At 34.3% G+C, this 21,731-nt stretch overlaps 2 protein-coding genes across 3 annotated transcripts in view; one reads left to right on the forward strand and one right to left on the reverse strand.

Moving 5' to 3' along the window:
* Window positions 1-301: 301 nt before the first annotated feature.
* LOC138325656 (ribonucleoside-diphosphate reductase small chain-like) lies at window positions 302-5,093 on the forward strand. Its single transcript, XM_069271459.1, has 8 exons — window positions 302-509; window positions 1,837-1,884; window positions 2,196-2,222; window positions 2,388-2,666; window positions 2,931-3,064; window positions 3,255-3,483; window positions 3,700-3,918; window positions 4,290-5,093. The coding sequence occupies exons 1-8, from the start codon at window positions 426-428 to the stop codon at window positions 4,446-4,448; spliced, it is 1,179 nt and encodes a 392-aa protein (XP_069127560.1). The 5' UTR covers window positions 302-425; the 3' UTR covers window positions 4,449-5,093.
* A 2,918-nt stretch (window positions 5,094-8,011) lies between these two features.
* Window positions 8,012-21,731, reverse strand: part of LOC138325657 (probable E3 ubiquitin-protein ligase RNF144A-A) — a 38,100-nt gene continuing 24,380 nt past the window's right edge. For both annotated transcript variants that reach the window (XM_069271461.1, XM_069271460.1), the window contains exons 4-10: window positions 21,077-21,181; window positions 20,003-20,063; window positions 18,058-18,176; window positions 16,297-16,391; window positions 14,448-14,592; window positions 13,864-13,953; window positions 8,012-11,760 (exon numbers count right to left, since the gene is read on the reverse strand). In XM_069271461.1, the coding sequence (XP_069127562.1) occupies window positions 11,617-11,760; window positions 13,864-13,953; window positions 14,448-14,592; window positions 16,297-16,391; window positions 18,058-18,176; window positions 20,003-20,063; window positions 21,077-21,181 (759 nt within the window). In that variant the 3' untranslated portion in view covers window positions 8,012-11,616. The remainder of the gene's footprint in view (window positions 11,761-13,863; window positions 13,954-14,447; window positions 14,593-16,296; window positions 16,392-18,057; window positions 18,177-20,002; window positions 20,064-21,076; window positions 21,182-21,731) is intronic.

Below are 21,731 nucleotides of genomic sequence, written 5' to 3' on the forward strand. Positions count from 1 at the left end.
TAGGTTGCTATGCTGTATAAAATAGAATCATCCATATACATGGAAGGATAGGTATCCAGACATAATTTAGTGTATTTAGTTAAACCTATTTCAAACCTTTGCGAATATTCTTATGCTTTTTAATTTCTAAAATAAACAACAAATTCGATAACTATATAAACGAATGTCGTTTTCAAAAGGTATAACTTTCGTCGAACCCTGCTATCCCCATCGGCGATTCCATTCTGACCAATCATTGCCGTTCTACAAGATCCTCGCCACTGATTGGTTGATTCACAAACGAGCGCGACATTATGAAGGAGTTTCCCGTACAAATTGTCATTAGCTCGCGAATTGGCAAACTGGTGCAGACGGATTTTTTACAATTGAGTTTTACATCGCTTTATCCTTTAAGTTTTTAAGTTAATATCAGTAATTATTTAAACATGTTGTCTGCAAATTCTCCTAGAACTACCCAAATGTCAACTACTGCTCTTATGAACAAAATGAATCTGAACGACGAAAATAAGGTGAGTGTTTTTTGTTCTGATAAAAATGGCGCGTTTTGAAAACAAACAAATTTTTCTTTTTTTTTTGAGAAAGAACAATTTTGTAATTAATCTTAATACCAAATTTGGTTTCTGTTTTATTTTTTTATTCGAAATTGTTTTTCCTTTGAGAAATGTTGATACACAAAGCATCGCGCCAAAAGTTGCTAGAATGTTTACGTAAGGCGCGTCTCATCGGAAATGTTGTGTAACATGATTCCTATGCTCATATTTTGAAGATAGTTTAAACAATTATCGTAACACAATAAATATTTATTTCTCAATGCAGTAATTGAATTTGGTGATGTAGGAAATAAATTTTGCGCTTTAACATTAAAACTTTACACTCGAAACAGTTTCAATAAAATTGGCGGAGTTAGTTATGCTTTTCAAACAAGTAATCATTTGCAAAATGCTTTAAGATATTTGCAATGGTGTTCATCAAGTGAAGAAAATTGCCTTTTTGTATGTTTTTCTTTGTTATTGGTTCCAACTAACCCCATTGAAATTCTTTTGTTTGATAGTAACTTGGATTTACATAACTGGATATGGCGGGAATACGTTTTTATTTCAGAAACATAACAATAACTAGCTGCAATACTGTAGCTCAAAAGATTTTAAGACAGAAAATGGTGTCGTCTGTAGAGCTACAACTGGTGCCTATTACTATGCAAACCATTATAAAACGTTTCTTTGCATTTTATCGTACTTGTTAATATCGCTTACCTACTAGGGAATAAAATTGAACTAATTAAATTAAAATATCAAATTCTCATCGAGGCATTATTGTTTTACACAATACACATATGAAGGTCTTTATGAAAGGAATATATATGACAAGTCTACAAATTGTGAATTTGACGTCATGCAAGCGGTACTTGTTAATATGCGCCTTACCTGTTGGGAATAAAATTTGAACTAATTAAATTAAAATATCAATTTCTACATGCAAGCGGTACGGTAGAAATCAAGAATTGGTCGTTATGATTTTTTTTGGACAAAAATAATATGTGAATGCATGCATATATGTATACGCATAAAATAATCGGAAACCTACAGAAAAGTATAGAAAACTGTGCCAGAGTGATTTTCGGAGGCAGTGCTTTTCACACTACGGTACATGGGGACCAATTCGTATCCGGCCGAAAGGTATAGTAGGTCGGATACGTATATTTTTTCACTTCTGGCAGAAACATATATTACATATGTTACTGGTTCTGGTGTAACAGGTGTAACATTTTAAATTCAATGTTGTCTTTTGATGATTAATTAAAGGGTAAAAATTTCATAAATATAATTTCATTTCCAGGCACCAGATGGTCTCAAGCCAAAAGTTTTGGGAGACAGTCAAAAACAGGTAATTCGGCCTTTTATACTTTTCATATTATCTTCAGAGCTTCTTTTCAAAAGTTAAATTAATAACAGTTATCATTTTTTGTCTTAGCTGTTGCAAATGCAAGGTTGTTTTGATAAAAATTGTATTGATCATGCGAGGCTTTTTGGGGATGATAACGGGTCCTATTCCCAATGTAAATTTATCTAATTTAAGCAAAATTCCCCCAAAATATAGTTAACTCCTAACTTGAATATGCCTTTCAAACCTTTAAGTTATGTTTTTTATACTAGTTATATGTTTGAACTGATCAATGAATTGTCTTATCTTTACAGAACATCATGACAAAGCCAGTAAGCGAGGTAAGATAATTGACATGCTTGTCATTATTATGATTAATTTCTTGTGATTTTAGGAAATGATCAAATCTGGTCAAGTTGGATCTCTTCAAATTGATGTTACAGTGGAAAAAAATCAATTTTTGATGAATTAAATAACTTTAAATGAAGATCAACTTGTTATTGTAGCCAATCAAACCAGTAATTAAACCAACACAAAGGAGGAGGGTTATGAAAGAAGAACCACTCCTAAAAGACAACCCTCGTCGATTTGTGGTGTTCCCCATCGAGTACCATGACATCTGGAAGATGTACAAAAAGGCAGAAGCTTCCTTCTGGACTGCAGAGGAGGTCGATTTGTCAAAAGATATGAACCACTGGGAAAATCTGAAGGACGACGAGAAACATTTCATCTCGCATGTACTTGCTTTCTTTGCTGCAAGTGATGGAATTGTCAATGAGAACTTGGTAGGTTTTGCAGACATTAAATATTGTAAATAAACTTGTAATAGTTGGTGGTATGGATAATGTTTTACCTTTTGAATTAATATGTCATATTTATGGATTTTATGAATTCATATTAGTTTTCTAGGTTTGTGCAAGAATTAATTTTACATTCTCTGCATGCGCAGATCAATTTAAAATCAGACAGTAATAGAAGTTTCATTGAATTAAAGAAAATGTTTGAAGGTATTGTTACATTATTAGAAAATTTTGTATCCTGTGTTGTAGGTTGAAAGATTCAGCAAAGAAGTCCAAGCAACAGAAGCTAGATGTTTCTATGGATTCCAAATCGCTATGGAAAATATTCATTCTGAAATGTACAGTTTGCTTATCGACACCTATATCAAGGATCCTGTTCAGAGGTAAACAAATTATTCAAAGAAACAAGACGGTGCAAATTAATTGTTTATGTAAGCTCTGGACAAACATTGAAATGCTATGCCAAGGATTTTGATACTTGTAGTCTCCCTTGGATCATTTTGGATTGTATTTCTATTTGGGTTCAATATTAAAAATGATTCATTTAAGTTAGTGTTTTCTTCTTCTTTCCAGGGATTACCTATTCAATGCCATTGAAACAATGCCATGCGTTAAAAAGAAGGCTGACTGGGCTCTGCGATGGATTGGCGACCAGGACTCCGACTATGGTGAGAGGGTTGTAGCCTTTGCAGCTGTAGAAGGAATCTTCTTTTCTGGTAGTTTTGCTGCCATCTTTTGGCTCAAGAAGAGAGGAATCATGCCTGGACTTACATTCAGCAACGAGCTTATCAGCAGGGATGAGGTATGATTGAAATTTTATACAAGATTGAGAATTTACCCTTAAAGTTCCTACTCAGTCCACTATGTCTAAAAAGTGAAAAGTTCACTCTTAGATGTTTTTGAACAATTGTTACTAACAAATTGGATTTAGCAGAAAGGATTATCAAGATAATTTGCAGCATGCTATTCAGTCTTGTGTGATAGTAGGTATTAAATGGTATTTTTATGTATTTCTAAGGGTCTACACTGTGACTTTGCCTGTCTGATGTTCAACCACTTGGCAAATAAACCGTCACAAGAACGAGTGCGGGAAATCATTGCCGATGCCGTCACCATTGAACAGGAGTTCCTTACAGACGCCCTCCCAGTCAACTTGATCGGCATGAACTGTGTGCTGATGAGGCAATACATCGAGTTTGTGGCCGACCGCTTACTGGTAGAGTTGAAGTGTGAAAAGGTAACTTCATAATTATGATTTTTAATTAATATAATGGTTCATTCATGCTAGCCTGCGTGTGTGCTTTTAAAATTTAAGTATTGTGAAAATCAAAGTTAGTTGTCTCCTTTTATTTTCCTTCAAAAGTTTGTTTAGGCCTGCTATATGCTCCTAGTGAAAGATGTTTTTAGAAAAATTATGAATAACGTTTTCTTAAAATTGTATGTTGGAGGAGTGGACATGTTATTTTTCTGATGCCTAGTATGTCATTTTCTGAAGATTTGTTCACTAAATGTTAATTTTGTAAATCTTTAGAAATTGCACTGTTTATGGAACAACCAATCAATGAATATATTCATAAAAAGTGGACTTTACTGTTTCATTTTTTTCAGCTGTACAATGTCGAAAACCCATTTGACTTCATGGAGCAGATCTCATTGGAAGGAAAGACAAATTTCTTTGAGAAGCGTGTAGGAGAGTATCAGAAGATGGGAGTTATGAGCGGTGGATCTTCAGGAAGCCATTCATTCTCATTGGAAGAAGACTTCTAAAAATGTGATGCTAAACTCAAATGTGATCTCAAGCTATGACACTGCCCAGAACTTTGTGCAATTAAGAGCCATACTCATAATAAGATATTTTACCTCGATAATGTTTTTAATTTAATCCATTGAATTATGTTTGTATGTGCCTTTGAATAATTTTATGTGCTTTGTATGAATGAATTTGAGTTTTTATGGGGTATGCATTTTAAACATTTGAATGAGAAAATGAAATGGTTGTGAAAGTTTTATGATTATGAATGAAATTTTATGATAGCGAGTATGAATATTTTAATAATTCTACGATAGTAAATGTTTAGTTGAATTATCAGTGTTTTAATAGTTCTATTATAGTAAATGCTTAGTTTTGTATTAGTGAGTATTTTAGTGTTTCTATGACAATGAATAATTATTTTTATGATCATGAAAGTTTTATGTGTGCAGTATGATCATTTTAGTAACATCCTCATTGTATTATATATTTATGACCATGTAATAAATTAAATATATTAATTTTGTGTTTCTGGTTAACTATAAGCAAACTCGTGTGAAAGAGAACTGACCCGATTTCTCGAAAGAAAAGTGAAGACAAAGTTTTCCTCATTATGTAACTAATATGAAACTTAATTTCTGAATAAAGTTTGTTTCGGGAAATCAGGCCAGTAATATTTATATGCATTTGACTCCTAAACAGATGGGGGTATGTACAAGACTACAAGGTATAACTTGGTCATCGTGGGGATGGATTAAAAGTAGAGGTAGAGGTTACGATATTTTATTCCAATGAAGCAAAGTGAAAACTAGAGGTTGAATAACCAATTGGCCATTAATCTATCCCAAAGTATTATTTAAGAAAATATCAAAGTTTTTAGAAAAATATAAAGTGAACTCTAGGATGTATTTGAAATTCATATAATAATTTCATTAAAAAGGTGTTCAAAATTTTGAAAGATTTGGAGCAAAAAGGCACAAACCATACATAATCCTCATTCCCATTTAATATTGTGATGACATAACCAAATTGGCAACAACCTGAAGTCATTTGGCAAAGTTCATTTTTTCATTTTGTTTGCTCATTTATATGACCGAAAGAATAATACAATATTAAGAGGGTAATATGTAATAAATAGATGTGATGATCACTAGACATTTCTTTTGATAAATCAAGAATAAGGGATAAAGCATCATAAACCACTTTATCTACATATCTGGCGACCAAAAACATTACCTGGAGATCTTTGAAAATTCTGCGAATAACAACAGACCACAAGAGTTGTTTGACGAAATCGTTAATCAAAGGCCCCGCCAAAACATTTACATGTTACCATGTTTCGAGAAAATCTGGTAATATATGTGGGAATTATTGAACGGAAACAGCTGAAATGGTGTTTTTCGTTAATCAAAAGACAATAACTATGCCAAATAGGGTCCAATCTCGATCAAACATGGGAAAGGCCCCGATACGTTTGGTAACTCTAAACAAGTTTCGAGAACAGCAGAAAATGTGGTTTTTCGTTAATCAAAGGCTGTAACGCTGCCAAATGGGATCTGATGAAAGGATGAAAGTGCCAATCAAACTCATCCAGGCCCTTGGCACATTTAACCATGTGACCTAGTTACCATAATAATATTAGCTTAAGATTTGTGGCAGTTACCGGTATTGCACGGAAACCAAGTGTTACAGACAGATAAAAGGATGGACACCCAAATTAATATCTTACATTTTGGTGAAAGCGGGGGATAGAAAAACCCACTACACTTGAGATGAGACAATTTTTACATAGTAAATTTTTAAGTAAAGAATTATAAGATTTTATTTTTTATTCACACAATTTTATTGATAATTTGCTGACAAAAGTAAGCAATGGTTAAAATGAAGATAAATAACTTTCAGAGAATCTGTTTACAACAAAATAACTCTGATATCATCAGAATAAAATATTGAATATTTTGCTTTGAAACTATGATCACTTAACAACACTTAAGTTGTTGTCAACATTACCAAGGAAACAGATTGCATTAAGCCAGTGATCCCTTGTTACTTCAGTGTTTTTTGGCTTTAATACTTTCAAATCACATCTGTATCCCCACGCTTGTTGCAGAAGGAGACCAGCCAAACTGGGAAATGCAAGATTCCCAGAATCTGGTTGATGCTAAAAAGAAAGAAATCAAAAGCCTGGGTATCTTATCTTGATCTCCGGAGTTTCTAAAACAGATTATATACCAAGTACATTTACATGTCTTAAGCCAAAACATGAAAATCAAACATTTCTTTTTGATTACGTGTTAAATAGGTTTTATCAAATTATTCCCACCAATGTACAATCGTCAGAATTGAAAATCATTTTGTAAAACTGAAGAGACACAGTAATGTTCAAAATCATATCAATGGCCCTGAAAGGTATTATAATGATTAATGTTAAAAAAACTGAATCGACATAGTTTACACGATGTACATTGTATAGGACGACATAACTGTTACACTCCCTGACCACCCCAACTGCGAATGATAAATATTATGAAGTTTCCTTACCGTCAATCCGATTGATTTGTAACACCAGCGAGAAAATTCTGAGTAAACGTGTAGACGATAAACGCTAACACACTAACCGACCACAAAGTGGCTAATTTTTAGATTCGAGATACTAGTCGCCCCAAATCCACAGGTAAATCGCGGGAGGCGCTCTGGCTACATAAATGCTATCCCACAACACTATCGTTAATATGTTACACCATTTTAACCGTAAATTCTTGTGTTATCTTACAGCACCAGTGTACTTTGCATCTGTATTTTTTCTCTTATGCTTTAAATACTGAATAAATAGTTCTAATTTCGGTAATTGTTTTCAAATTCATACTGTAAATTGGTTTAAAATTTCACCAAGTAAAATCGTCAGAATTTAATAAATCATTTTGTAACTGAAGAGTACAGTAATGTTCAAAATCCATATTCATGGCCTGAAAGTATTATAATGTTAATGTTAAAAAAAAGAATCTACATATTTACCGAAGTACATTGTTATAGGACTACATAACTGTTAACTCATTCATGTTTTAAGACTGGAAGACTCCATCTTGAAATTTTAGGGGTAAATAAGTTAAAAGCCATACATGTCCAATATAAGTAGAGGTAGCTACTTTCTGATTTTCAGTAAAATGTATAAACATGTTCTGTAATGGTTCTTTGGCTTTCTTGACAAAATGAACATAAACTTAGGGATTGTCGGAAGGAATTATAAATTCTGATCTGCAAAATACACATACATGACATGCACATATCAATGTATGCTGCTAACATCAAATATCGTACTCTACATCTGCCCTTGTGAGTAGGCATTGATTGTGATGTACATGTGTTTTTGGAGCGTAACCTCATATTTTTTCAAACGACATGAGACTGCAAATGTACTCTCAAAATAATGACGTCACAATTGTTGTCCTTCACACAAGGGAGATAACTTTGTAATAGGCAGATAGAATACCAGATAGTTTAATAGAACCCTCATGATTGCAGCATATAAAAGGCTGAATGCATGCAGTTCACTTGAATGTAATATATTTCAATGAATGAGTTAAATAAAAGTGGAGATTTATTTATGTAGCAGAATCTTATCTAGTTAGTTACATAAATAAAATGTCTATGAACAGCGCACAGGCTGTTGTGTCAATAAATAATAAGATAACACACGATACAAATAAATACATATAGCTACTCAGGTGACTAAAGACTAGCATGAAAGCACTATCTGAGACAGGATGATCATATCACAATAATCTGAACCACAGTCATCACTGAAAAGTACAAAATATATATTCTTACACTAAACAATACTGTCATAATTAAAAAAAACCAAAAACATTTTTTTCTTGTTTGTCTTATCACAATGAAATGAATATAAAAATCTGACAAATCAAAACAAACACAGTCTTACATTATGGACCTATGAATGCTGAAATCTGACATTTGGTAAGCTATAAAGTCTAATCCGGGAATCACAATACACATATTTATGTATTAGGTAACATAGGAACTACCATCATGATGTTTTGAATGAGAAAGATTACTTCAGCATATCAGTCTGATAAATGAATTAAATGAAATTATATTATGATAAAAGAATATCTTTCAAACATGAATCTGAAAAGAATTAAACAAACCTTAACTTTTTTACAATAAAACATTAATAACACAATAACTTCAATATTTTACATTTTTTGTCAAAACAATACCTTATTTCCTTCTGATCAACTGTAACACTAATATAGAAAAGTGTGTTTTTTGTTTGTGTTTTTATAGGAAGTTCTAGTTGTTGAAAGATATTCCACCTATTTCAAGTAAAGATAACCGGATTAACCTCCAAAGTAACCATACTATTTCCTGTATAGAATACATAGCTCCATTCTCCATTCTCAGAAATGGAACGAGAAATCTGCTAAGATGGAAACAACAAAAATGCAACTGACAATGCTCATATTGAACTCCATTGTCGGTAATTTACAAATTCATATCGGATATTTATAGCTGGAATGTGACCTTTTAAATGTGTAGTTCACCTTCTCAAAAAGTGTTTAAAAATAATGCAAATTTATGGAGATATTGATTTGTATAATAATTTAAAAAACTGTATTTTTTAATATAATTTTTAAACATTAAATACTATTACAATGGTTTCATACTTACAAGTAAATGACATATACTATAATAATTATTAATAAATTATTTTACCATGGAATAAACGTTTCCAATTTTGATAACTTGTAATACATGTAAAAACAAAGCGATCCGAGTGAATATCCAACATTGAACAGTCTATACAATTCTGATAAAGGACTGATTTTTTTTTAATTGTATGTTATAATTACTGTCTCTTGTGCAACTGCACTTATTTAGATAACATTTCCTCAGTCATGCATGTGGAACTTTTAACACAACTTTGTATTTAGATAGTGAAACCAAAGTCAAACTAAGACTGTGCCAGAGCAGTTCTACCCAGTAATAACCACCAGGTAGTTTAATATCTTACAACGTGTCACAGATTGAACTGCCTGGTTTTTATCATAAACATCAGTAAATTGAAACATTATCAGATATATAAAAGAGGTGATACTTTTACAAATACTTGTAAGTGGTACATCAAATATTAGTCTGTAAACAATATGTACCAATAAAACTCTGGTATGTGAATTGTTTTATCAAAACTACTCTATGTGGAGATTGTTAAGGATAAATAGAACACAGTGATAGCTCATAGTGGTCCCAATGTGATGAATCTTGAGTGATTTGTATATCAATGTAAGAGATTTTAATAGTTTACTGTAGGTCTTTGATAATAAAAGTCTTCAAGCGCCAGTAAAGTCAACTAGTTCTGAAGTAAGCCAAAAAATGAGCATCAGGATTGACCCGAGCAACACAATTATAACCATTCTATAAACTAATATGGTGTAATTTTTTTTATAAAAAGCAAAAAGGATTCACAAGGACATTTTTTCTCATAATGGCAAAAACATGTCAGAATACTTCACACATAATCAAAACTTTACTTCCAATAAGCAGCATACTAAAATTTGATAACAGCAAAGGATAATTTCAGAAAAATAACTATTTAAAAATTTGAATTCTAAACATCAGGCATACAATAAATTGTTTTTTATATGTTAAGCTTTCCTTATATTTTTCCAATGATATCACTCTATTAACTTGTATCATTGATGTCACTTTGAATTGAATGTTTTACAAAAGTTATTTCCTGAAGTGAATATTTCATAAAACTGATTTCCGTTTGTTAAATAATATTTATCATTTACAATGTTTATCTGCTTAATAAGATCCATTTGTTTTGGTTCAAAGTGGTCAATTTCAATGCAATTTTATCAGTGTATGAAGGCCACTTAGCTTAGAGACTGTTTTCTTTGTCCCTTAGATGGTGTTTATAATTAAGATGGTTTTACAATAACTATAAACGTACATTAATGTATTTATATAATATTTGATATTTATTCAGAGATCATGACTTTTTCCATTTCTTTTTTCCCCCTCCCTACTTTTAATGGTTTTACCAACATGAGATATTACAGATCATAAGATGAGAATGTTGCGAACGGTATGAAAGATATTTAGACAATTTAATCTACTGATGTGGAATCTAGTAAAATTTATTCATTTAACTTTGATTTATCACAGTAAGGTTTGACAGTGTGTCAACAAAACATATCAGCACTAAAATATCATGTCAGATTAAACAAATACTTATATGTACACACAAATACATATTTCAGTAATGAAACATATTTTTATAATATGTATAAATTAAACAAAACTGTTGTACCCTAGTCTGTACCCTACTAATAATAACTTTTTTTTTTGATACATATACAAATGTATTGTGAATTTTCATTAATACAGTGTATCGGGCTATCAAATAAGAAATAATAGTTCCTAATAACTAAGATTTTTTCCTTAGATATAGTACTGCTTTGATATGGTGACATCTGGGTCCTGGCTGTTTATATACAAGCCATATTCCTTCACATGAGTTTCATGTGAATTTCATTGAAATGAGGCAAAAAAGTGAAATTCACAAGAAATTTTTATGAAATTCATATGAAAAAAATAACCACGTCAAATATTGCCTGTGTAGGACATAAAACTAAAACAAAAAAACCTATCCATGTCAGACAAGGTCTCTTTTTCTTTAAAGGAATTTATAAAATGAATTCTATGGCAATAATCCTAAACAAAACCTGAACAATCAAGCTTGGTACCCCGGGTATATATTTTCCTCTTATTTATCAAAATAAAATCACCAAGGATTGTTAAATCAGAACACATATAAGGTACATTAAGATACTAGAGAACAACAAGATTTATCAATAACAACATTATGATCTTACATTCTCAGTCTGAAAAAATAATATATGTAATTTAAATATGTAAAATGCATGAATATGTATCTACTCATACATGATACATTGGTAATCTAACCTTTATATCACATTATATCGACCTCCTTCAGTCATTATCACATTTTCTAATCGGAGTATCTGTCCACAGGATACTCAAACTAAGAGTCAACTCTTTGGATTTCTTTCTTGAGCATCAGCCAATAGCTTCAATAGGTTACCATGGCAACATGTCACTGGAATGTCTTGATTGCCATAGCGACGTCCTGCTGGAATGTCATAAAGGTGGCTGAGGTTCGTCGTCGTCTTCGCAGCATTTACAGATCTTACACTTGCAGCAGAGTATACACGGTGCAGCTAACAGCAAGAAAGGGGAGGCAACCAGTAATAGGACACCAAACCCCGCGAAAATACCAACAACCTGAAATACAAAAACAGTTAACATTAACAGTATATCACAATATGAATTTTTGATTGAGAATAGTATATCACAATATGAATTTTTGATTGAGATTGATCGAACTAATGTACTAATTTAGAAGGATATATATATATTTTTTTCATTTGTATTTAAGAATTGTTTTCATGGACAAGAAGCTACCAATTTTCATTTTTTTTATTATCTTCATGGACAAGAAGATATTAATTTATTTTGTGTGGAGAACATTTCCTGGTTAACTTTTAGAACAATTGGAATAAATTTTTTTTTATTTCATTAAACGCAGTAATATTATAAACAAATCGAACAATTGAGTTAAAAGTATTGTGTACAGCTAATTTGCATACATAATATATAATTCCAATGCAATCTCTTAAAAAAAAGTTTCTATAAATAGTTCATGTTATATAAGAGGTCAATCTAATTTTTTGAATACATTCAAAGTCTAAATTTTTCATATCTTTCTTCACAATGATTTGGTCATTGTCAGTGACCCACAATTGATTGCACTACACTACGCTACACTTATCACCCGTAGGACAGCTCAATCTCGGAGCACCGCTTTCGTCAAGTGCCATCTGATTGGTCCCTGACAGATTTTACTGCCAACTTTTTAGCCAATGAGATTGGAGGTAACATACGCTTCACAGAAGCTGTACTTAAACAACATTGATATCCATAAATATTCTCCCTCCAAACCTGAAGAGTTATCATATTTTATGATGATTGGTTTCTTTTTATAGAGCGACGTCATTGAAGCGGTGCTCTGAGATCGAGCTGTCTTACAGGTGATAAGTGTAGCGTAGTGTAGTGCAATCATCCGTGGGTCACCGATGATGTGATTTGGTAAGTTACCAACAAAAGGGTTGGGGATACAATATGGAGCCAAAAAGTACAGGTCTGTTTCTATTTTCAAACTTTAGTGTAAAACAAGAGGCCCAGAGGGCCTGTATCACTCACCTGGTTTGTAATGCCTAGGAATGTTCTGAATACAAGTTCATTGTTTCTTTTCTGAAGGAATTTGAATATTTACCTCTAATTCCCCTATTGGGCCCCACTCTTTTTGCTCCAGGGGGTCAAAGCCAAAATTTATACAAATTCTGTTAACCCCAAGGATGTTTCTGGGCCAAATTTAGTTAAAATCCAAGCAGAACTATATGACTATTAGCGATTTATAGGATTTACCTCTATTTCCCCTATGGGGCCCCGCCCCTCCTGCCCCCGGGGGGTCAGAGCCAAAATTTATACAATTTTCTGTTCTCCTTCCCCCAAGGATGCATTTCTGGCCAAATTTGGTTACAATCCATGCAGAACTCTAGGACAAGTAGCGATTTATAGGATTTACCTCTATTTCCCCTATTGGGCCCCACCTCTCTTGCCCCCAGGGGATCAGAGCCAAAATTTATACAAGTTCTGTTCCCCTTCCCCCAAGGATGTTTCTGATCATATTTGGTTACAATCCATGTAGAACTCTAGGATAAGTAGCGATTTATAAGATTACCTCTATTTCCCCTATTGGGCCCCGCCCCTCCTGCCCCCCGGGGGGTCAGAGCCAAAATTTATACAAGTTCTGTTCCCCTTCCCCCAAGGATGTTTGTGGCTAAATTTGGTCACAATCCATGCAGAACTCTAGGTCAAGTAGCAATTTAATAGGATTTACCTCTATTCCCCCTATTGGGCCCCGTCCCTCCTGCCCCCAGGGGGTCAGAACCAAAATTTATACAAGTTCTGTTCCCCTTCCCCCAAGGATGTTTTTGGCTAAATTTGGTTACAATCCATGCAGAACTCCAGGACAAGAAGCAATTTATAGGATTTACCTTTATTTTCCCTATTGGGCCCCACCCCTCCTGCCCCCGGGGGGTCAGAGCCAAAATTTATACAAGTTCTGTTCCCCTTCCCCCAAGGATGTTTGTGGCCAAATTTGGTTACAATCCATGCAGAACTCTATGACTAGTAGCGATTTAAAGGAAATGTTGACGGACAGACGGACGACGGACGCTGACGGACGACGGACGCCGCACCATGACATAAGCTCACCGGCCCTTCGGGCCAGGTGAGCTAAAAATACCTGTAGTTGGAACTCACCTGTGTTCTGTGCCAAATAACAGAGGCCCTAGAGTGTCCTAACTTATTTTTACACGGTCCTTTGTCGTAGTGTCTCAGTAAAAAGTCATCCTACAAAATAAACATCTGGCTTATAACCAACGATATATCACAAAGTCACAACGAAATTATGTAGCTTGTAAAGTTTATTCATGGAATTTACAATTTTAAAAACAGTATTCAAATTAGAGGAAAGCAGATTTCCTATGAGGTATCGAACATATTTATTTTATCATTCTAAGGAAGTACAGTGAATCCTTGTTAATCTGGACACATGCGTCTCCAGTCAAAACTGTCTGGATTGAGAATTTGCCAGACTGCCAACTTCTGTCTACTAAGTCAGTAATGCAATTGCTCCCTGACATTTTCTGTCTGGATTGTTAGGTTCTGGATCAACAACGTCTGTATTATCATGGGTTCTATGTACAAAGAATAAGCAATTTCAATGGGACGGAACGGACATGAGATTAAGAGAAACACTTTAAATCTCTTTGACATAATTGCAGAGCGAAAATGATATATGTTTTAACTGAATAATCAAGAGATTAATGAAATTATGTTCTTACATCGAGTGATGCCAAACAGTACCAACAAAACACATGTTTGCATCTCTTGCACATCATTTGTGCACAGCCATCATTCCTCTCGATCGGCACGTGACAGACTGGACAACGTTTGATACAGGCATCCTCAGCACTACTGTACGGAATTCTGTAAAACAAAATATACATGTACATGCTACTCCAAACAATTCAGCTTTAAGTACATCTCCCTTGGTTTTGTGTAAACAAGTCAACTTTTTATTTCAGTTTCACTGAAAACTTAAAAAAGAGACAAATCAGCATAAAGTATTCCAATTTGTACTATACAACCTTTAATTTTAAACTACCAAGCATCGTCTAATGTTACCTGACTCTCTGTATAAATATAGATATTTATGTAATTTTGATCTTTTTCATGTGAAATTTCTTGAAAACACTTATAAACATACAAAATGACCATTCAATAGTTAGACTGTTGATCAGTGAAATATCTTTTGTATGTGCTAAATTGTTGACATCATTATCAATCACTGGTGCGCTGGACCCAAATATTCTTTCGATGAAAGTCTTCTTGTCAGAAGCTGTGATTACGGTTCAGGTAACAAAACAGTTGTTTCATACCATATCAGTTAACATTCAAAACTCTTTCCCCTCAGCCTGGTGAAATGGTTCATCGGATTGGTCCCAAAACCTCAGGAAAAGGGTTTTGACTATTGATTGATAAGGCATGAACAACTGTAAATTGCCCCACTTACACAGCATCCTCTAGTTCCCCACTTACCCAGCATCCTTTTTTCCCCACTAATCCATCATCTTCTAGTACCCCACTTACTCGGCATCCTCTATTGCCTCACTTACCCAGCATCCTCTAGTGCCCAACTAACACAGCATCCTTTCATCATCCTTAAGTGCCCCACTTACCCAGCATCCTTTAGTTCCCCACTCATCCAGCATCCTCTAGTGCCCCACTCATCTAGCATCCTCTAGTGCCCCACTCATCCAGCATCTTCTAGTGCCTCACTTACCCAGCATCCTCTAGTGTGCCCCACTTACCCAGCATCCTCTATAGCCAAAGATACTCTGGCCCCAACACCAGACTTAGACATTATGACAGATCAATGTCTGGTTTAGGGCAGGAGTGCACTAGTACATGAAAAGGTGGAATTCGTCGACACTGTGGAATTCGTCGACACTGTTTGGTATCGGGCAAGGCTATCTCCTGTTCAGACTGACCACCGAGAAGTGCCACTTATCTTGTTTTTTTCAGCAAAAGATTCATTTATCTACCAAAATATAGCAATTCGTCGAGATTACAGGAGACATGGATACTATTGGAAAACGATAATGACGAGGAGGGAAATTAAAGATGCAGAAAAGAAACTACTGTATTGACATAATATAACGTGTATGCATGATAAAATGGAATGGTAGACAAATTATTTATTTGTTAAAAAGACCAAGGTAAGTGACGCGTATCGGTGGTAATGTTATGTAAGAGGGCTGAATCGGAGATGACCTGGTTCGATACCAAACGGTGTCGGCTAATTCCAAATTTTCAAGAACTAGTGCGCTCCGGCCTTAAACGAGATATCTATCTGTCATAATGTCTAAGTCTGGTGTTAGGGGCAGAGTATCTCGGGCTACATCCTCTAGTGGCCAAACAAGCATCCTCTAGTGTCCCCCACTTACCCAGCATCCTTTAGTGCCCCACTTACCCAGCATCCTCTAGTTTGCATTACCCAGCATTCTCTAGTGCCCCACTTACCCAGCATCCTCAAGTGTCCCTCACTTACCTAGCATCTTCTAGTGGCCAACCTACCCAGCATCCTCTAGTGTCCCCCACTTACCAAGCATCCTCTAGTGCCCCACTTACCCAGCATCCTCTAGTCGTCCAGTCAGCATCATCTCATCACATGTTTTTGTTGTATGCCACCCAGATTTACAAATGGAGCAGAACTTTAGCCCACACTACAAGAACAAAGTAATGGTGAAAATTAAGAACTCTGTTTAAAGATGCTACACCATTGACAGAGCATATACAATATTCATCGTTTGTATAATAATTTGTGCTTACTTATGTAAACGTAAGTCTTATTAACACAAAAAATAATATACGATAACTTGTTTTGCTTTTGCTCGATGCACAATCAGTACTTCATTTCATATAGGACATAGTGCCATGGACTTTTTTTCCAAGATACAATTACTTACTTTTAATAATTTTATCTTGAAGTAAAATAACAAGCTCAAAATTTTTAATGATGATAATGGTTTAAATCAAGTAACTTTTGTAACTGAAGAAAAATGCTAATTTGCTTGCTCCAGTTTTTGATACAGAAAAAAATACCATTCATCAGCAGTGTATCATCTTTGAATCTTTCATAAACTTTTCATTTTACATTGAATACAAAGCAAAATCACTTTTGATAAACAACAAAGCTTCTTAGAGTGGGAGGAAACCAGAGTTCCTGGAGAAAACCTACATGTTTGGGTAGGTGACACCTGACCTTTTCACATCTGTGCCTGGGAATCGAACCCCAACCAGCTAGGTGAAAGATAACACATGGCTTAACAAACAAAATTGTGGAATTTCCATCCCCCGCTTTCAGGACGTATTGTAGGTAAACATTATTGAGGTTAGGTTTAACCTTGGTTGAAACATGAAAAATTAAATCAAAGGGCCGTAACTCTACTAAATAAGGTCCGTCTCAAAAAGGTGATCAATTTGGCCGAGCCCTTAAAACATTTAACTTTATTATCAAGTTTGAAGAAACTCGGCTAATATTTATTACAGTTATTGTATGGAAGTGGCAGAAAATGACTCTTTTTTATTAAATCAAAGGCCATAACTCTGCTTATTAAGATCTGCCAGAAGTGGTGATCAAACTTGGCTTTTAACTTTGCTACAAAGTTTTAACAATATTTGTTTTGTCATTTGTTAGTTATTAAACAGACACTACAGAAAAATGACATTTGTAGTAACTTAAAGGGCCATAACTCTGATAAATAACATCCGCTGAAAGAGTTGATCGAACCTGGCCAGGCACTTACAGCATTCAACCTTATTACCAAGTTTGAAGGAAATCGGTTAATATTTATTACAGTTATTGTATGAAAGTGGCAGAAACTGACATTTTTTTTTATTTAAGCAAAGGGCCATAACTCCGCTAAATACTGTTCGTTGAAAGTCACGATCGAACTTGGCCGAGTCCTTAAGGCATTTAACCTTGTTAATAAATTTGAAGAAAATCAGTTTACAATTGTTAAATTTATTGCACGGAAATAGCAGAAAATGATGTTTTTAGTAATTCAAAGGGCCATAACTCCGCAAAATAAGGTCCATCGACAGTCGCGATCAAACTTGGCCGAGCCCTCAAGGCATTTAATCTTGTCACCAAGTTTGAAGAAAATTGGTTTACATTTGTTACAGTTATTGCACGGAAAGGAAGTGTTACAGACAGACGGACAAACCCAAATTAATATTCCCCCTTTCGGAGAAAGCGGGGGATAACTACCATCCCACTTGATCATTCAATTAAAATTCGAACTATGATAAAATTAGATAGCTTGTTTTATCAGCTAGCAGATACTACCATGATCACAGCTTATCGCACTTCCACGAGGCGATACTTACCGTCGGACAGTCTACAGCGATGGGTTTTGTACTTTCTCCGCTGGACGTGCTACACACATGGCACACTGTCTCACATCCAGCCTCTGGACAGAAAGTTCGGTTTGGGTCTAAATCTACCTCTAAAATGGAAAATATCATTAAAGAGTCAGCTTACCTGGAAGGAGACAACTTGTGCAAGTTTTTGACAAATTAATTTCTGACATGAATTGTAAACCTATTTTATGCATTTCATCAAAGTATGATTCCCCATGTATTTAGGGTTATTTTATCATTAGATAATCATTAAACAGTTAATTAATGCAATTTTGAATTTCAATTAAAATTTCTTTCCAACTATACATCTTTGTCCTTCCAAATAACACACATTTTTACCTGGAACACAATGACATCTTGGCCCCCTCCACCCCCCTCATGCACAAAATTAGAAATATCAATTAAATTATTTGTTATTGTTATAATTAGCTAATGTATAATGCTCTTTGTAGTCTTATCACCAGCCTATGTATGTTCTAAAGAGAAAGATTCATGTTGTATTGTATATTTTTTCTGAATGTGTCATGTGTCAATTTGATACAAATTAGAACTGTCGCCAGAGTGGACGACTAATACCCCCTGCTGCACAAATTTAGTGATAACTCCATTAATAGGGAACATTGAAGATCCCTGTAAAGTAAACCCAACTCCCCTTTATGCCAGGTTTCTGTGTACCAAATTTTACCAAATTCTGTCAAGTAATTTAGGAGGACTTTGCATTGTTGCAGGGAGTATAAATATGGTTTAAAGAGGTACATATAATAAATGTAATTAAAGGGGAACCAATTGCATGGATTTTTTTCTTGTCATCCCTTTGTTATTTTAATCTATTTTTACTCTTTTAATATGATTCTCAAAACTGAATAATGCAATGTTTAGACTGTCAAACATTCTAAGAACATTCCACTTTTCAGCACCTTCTGACCATATTGACTTTGTTCTGATTTGACATGATATATAGGGACAACAGGATTTCAATACATCAATTATAAAACAGATATTGCTAACAAGAATTATTTACCAATGATAAATAAGTGGTGCCCTGATCAGCTCATCACTTGTAGGATAATAGATGACTATATTGATTACTTTTCATTTTTAAACTGTTGACCTTCCATTGTGTTCCCTCTAGGGATGTAACTACCGTATTCGACCCAATAAATGCCCAGGCAGTGAAGAGATTGAAAATAAAGGAGCAATTTGTGAAAAGTAAGACCAAATTAGAAGGATTAACACTGATAATTTATAATTAAGCCTTCAAAAAACTAAAAGTCCATAAGCTAAAATTGGATTTATAACAAGAGGCCCAAACTGCCTGTATCGCTCAGCTAATTTGTTATACCAAGAATTGTTCTTATTACAGGTTCAGTGTTATTTCCCAAGGATTCTAACTACCTATTTACTTTTAATTATCCTGTTGGGCCCTACTCTTACTGCTCCAGTGGAGTCAGAGCCAAGATTTATACAAACTCTGTTCCCCTTCCTCCAAGGATAATTCTGGCCAAATTTGCTTACAATCCATGCATCTAATCTTTGAAATCTATGACTATTGTAGTAGCGATTTAAATGATTTATCACCGTTGCCCCTACTAGGCCTTGTCCCACCTGCCCCAGATAGGTCAGATTTTCCTCCAATTCTGGCCAAATGTGGTCACAATCCATGTAGAACTAAATGATGAATAGTGATTTAAAGGAAATGTTGACAGACAGATAGACGGACTAATGGACACTGCATCATGGCATAACGGTTTTGTCTGTATAGATTGAATCCACTGACAATGATTACGTTTGACTATGTACATATATGTATGTGCAGATTAATATACCGCATATTGAAGTTTTTTTTGTAAGGCTACAGGTAGATATCTAATTGCTTTTAAAAACAGAAAATCAATCAATATGGCCGACATACCTCTTTGGTGTCGTAATCGTTTATAGCGATCAAACAGTTTGGCTTCCACTAAATTTGCAATCTGAAAAAAGTAAACATAGACTAAATGACATTTGATAAAAGCTAATGTACTGGAGGTTACATCCACTGACGTTAGGGATGGGGACAACTGAAAACTCAACAGTACAAAACATATTGATATTGCTTCTATGGAACCTGATAGGGGAAATGCAGAAGGCAAACACTTAGGTCTGAATATCATCAATATTAAACTGATTGTTGGGTATATTTTTTGCTAATACAATGTACAACAGATTATTGATTTCTATCTTGAAATCTGGGATGACTTGGTCTTATTACTTTAATAATCTTCACTAGATCTCTCCAACACTTAGATCTTTGCTGTTTCCTAATGTTGTATCAAGTATTGATCATTACTGCTATGTCGCTAGATTTTTCTGGAGTTAATAATAGAGTTTCTGCTTTTATTATTTCAAGAGAGAAAGTTATAGGTTTAGGTTTAAAATCAATGACAGCTAAATCACAGCATTATGAGAATGGGTGTCCTGATGTAAATACCACAGCCATTATCCAGCATGACAGTACAAAGCATACACCAATTCCATAAGCTTGTATAATGTATAGCATGAAATGTTCACAGATAGTTTATATAGTGGTTCGGAGCTTTCAGAGTATCCCTAAAACGTACATATTAAATTTGATATTTCCATACTGTCTTGTGGTACAACAAATGCAACAACCATTAAAACAACGAATCATAGAACAAATTTCATTCAATTTATTTCAAGAGCAACTCAATTCATCACCCCATGAAATCGACCAAAGCAAGATTCAATCCTTAAATGTACATAGGGGCAAGTTTCTAACTGCTTTTAATGTAGCACATACCGATGTCAAGTACAACATTATCCTGGACATGGCCGACATCATTTAATCTTAACTAAACATACAAGTTTAATCATTAATTTGATTTTCACTTGACCTTTCACTGAAGATTATGTTCAAGTATATATATAAGGCTCTTAAGCCAATTATTCATGTAACCTTGGTTTCTTAATGCTGTGACAATCCTACCTCTGATGGCTGTAGGCGACCTTGTTTTTTACAGGCGGCGTCAGGACAAGTTATAGCCATGATGTTTCCTTCCACTATCATCACTTGTAGGTATTGTCTCATGCACTGGCAAATAAAACATGACATCTTATTATTTCCTAAGACACTTGAATGGTTGCAAGCTATATATATTGACCATGATGTAAACCATCCGACCAGGCAAGCTACCATATTCAATGTAACTAGCACCCATAGAAAAATCATTGTTTTCAATGAAACAATTGTTTATACATAATTTACAATTTTAAAACATTTTTAATCCATGAAGTAGGGCATATATATGTACGGTATATAACTTCCCCTTTATTAACTCAGCAGTAAAACCTGTCTTAGTGACTACCTCTGTATAAAGACCACCTCTTTAATATGACCACCTCTCTAGTGTCCTAAATTACCAATTTCTATACACTTTAAACTGTCTATACACAGACCACCTGGCTATGATGTCTTTGTAGACAGGTTTGACTGTATTTTCAAATTCAAGACTTTTTATGCAACTTTTCTTCTTATTCAATTTGCTTTTCCCAACAAACTACAGTCAAACCTCGATGATTCGAACTCCGATGAATCAAATTTCTCGCTGTATCGAACTTTTTGTCTGGTCCCGAATTTCTTC

This window comes from Argopecten irradians, chromosome 6, assembly GCF_041381155.1.
Source record: "Argopecten irradians isolate NY chromosome 6, Ai_NY, whole genome shotgun sequence".
NCBI lineage: Eukaryota > Metazoa > Mollusca > Bivalvia > Pectinida > Pectinidae > Argopecten > Argopecten irradians.

Coding starts and splice junctions, on each gene's coding strand:
- LOC138325656 (XM_069271459.1), top strand. CDS start 426: ATGTTGTCTGCAAATTCTCCTAGAACTACCCAAATGTCAACTACTGCT. Junction 2,223..2,387: donor TGACAAAGCCAGTAAGCGAG/GTAAGATAATTG, acceptor TTGTTATTGTAG/CCAATCAAACCAGTAATTAA. Junction 2,667..2,930: donor GAATTGTCAATGAGAACTTG/GTAGGTTTTGCA, acceptor CCTGTGTTGTAG/GTTGAAAGATTCAGCAAAGA.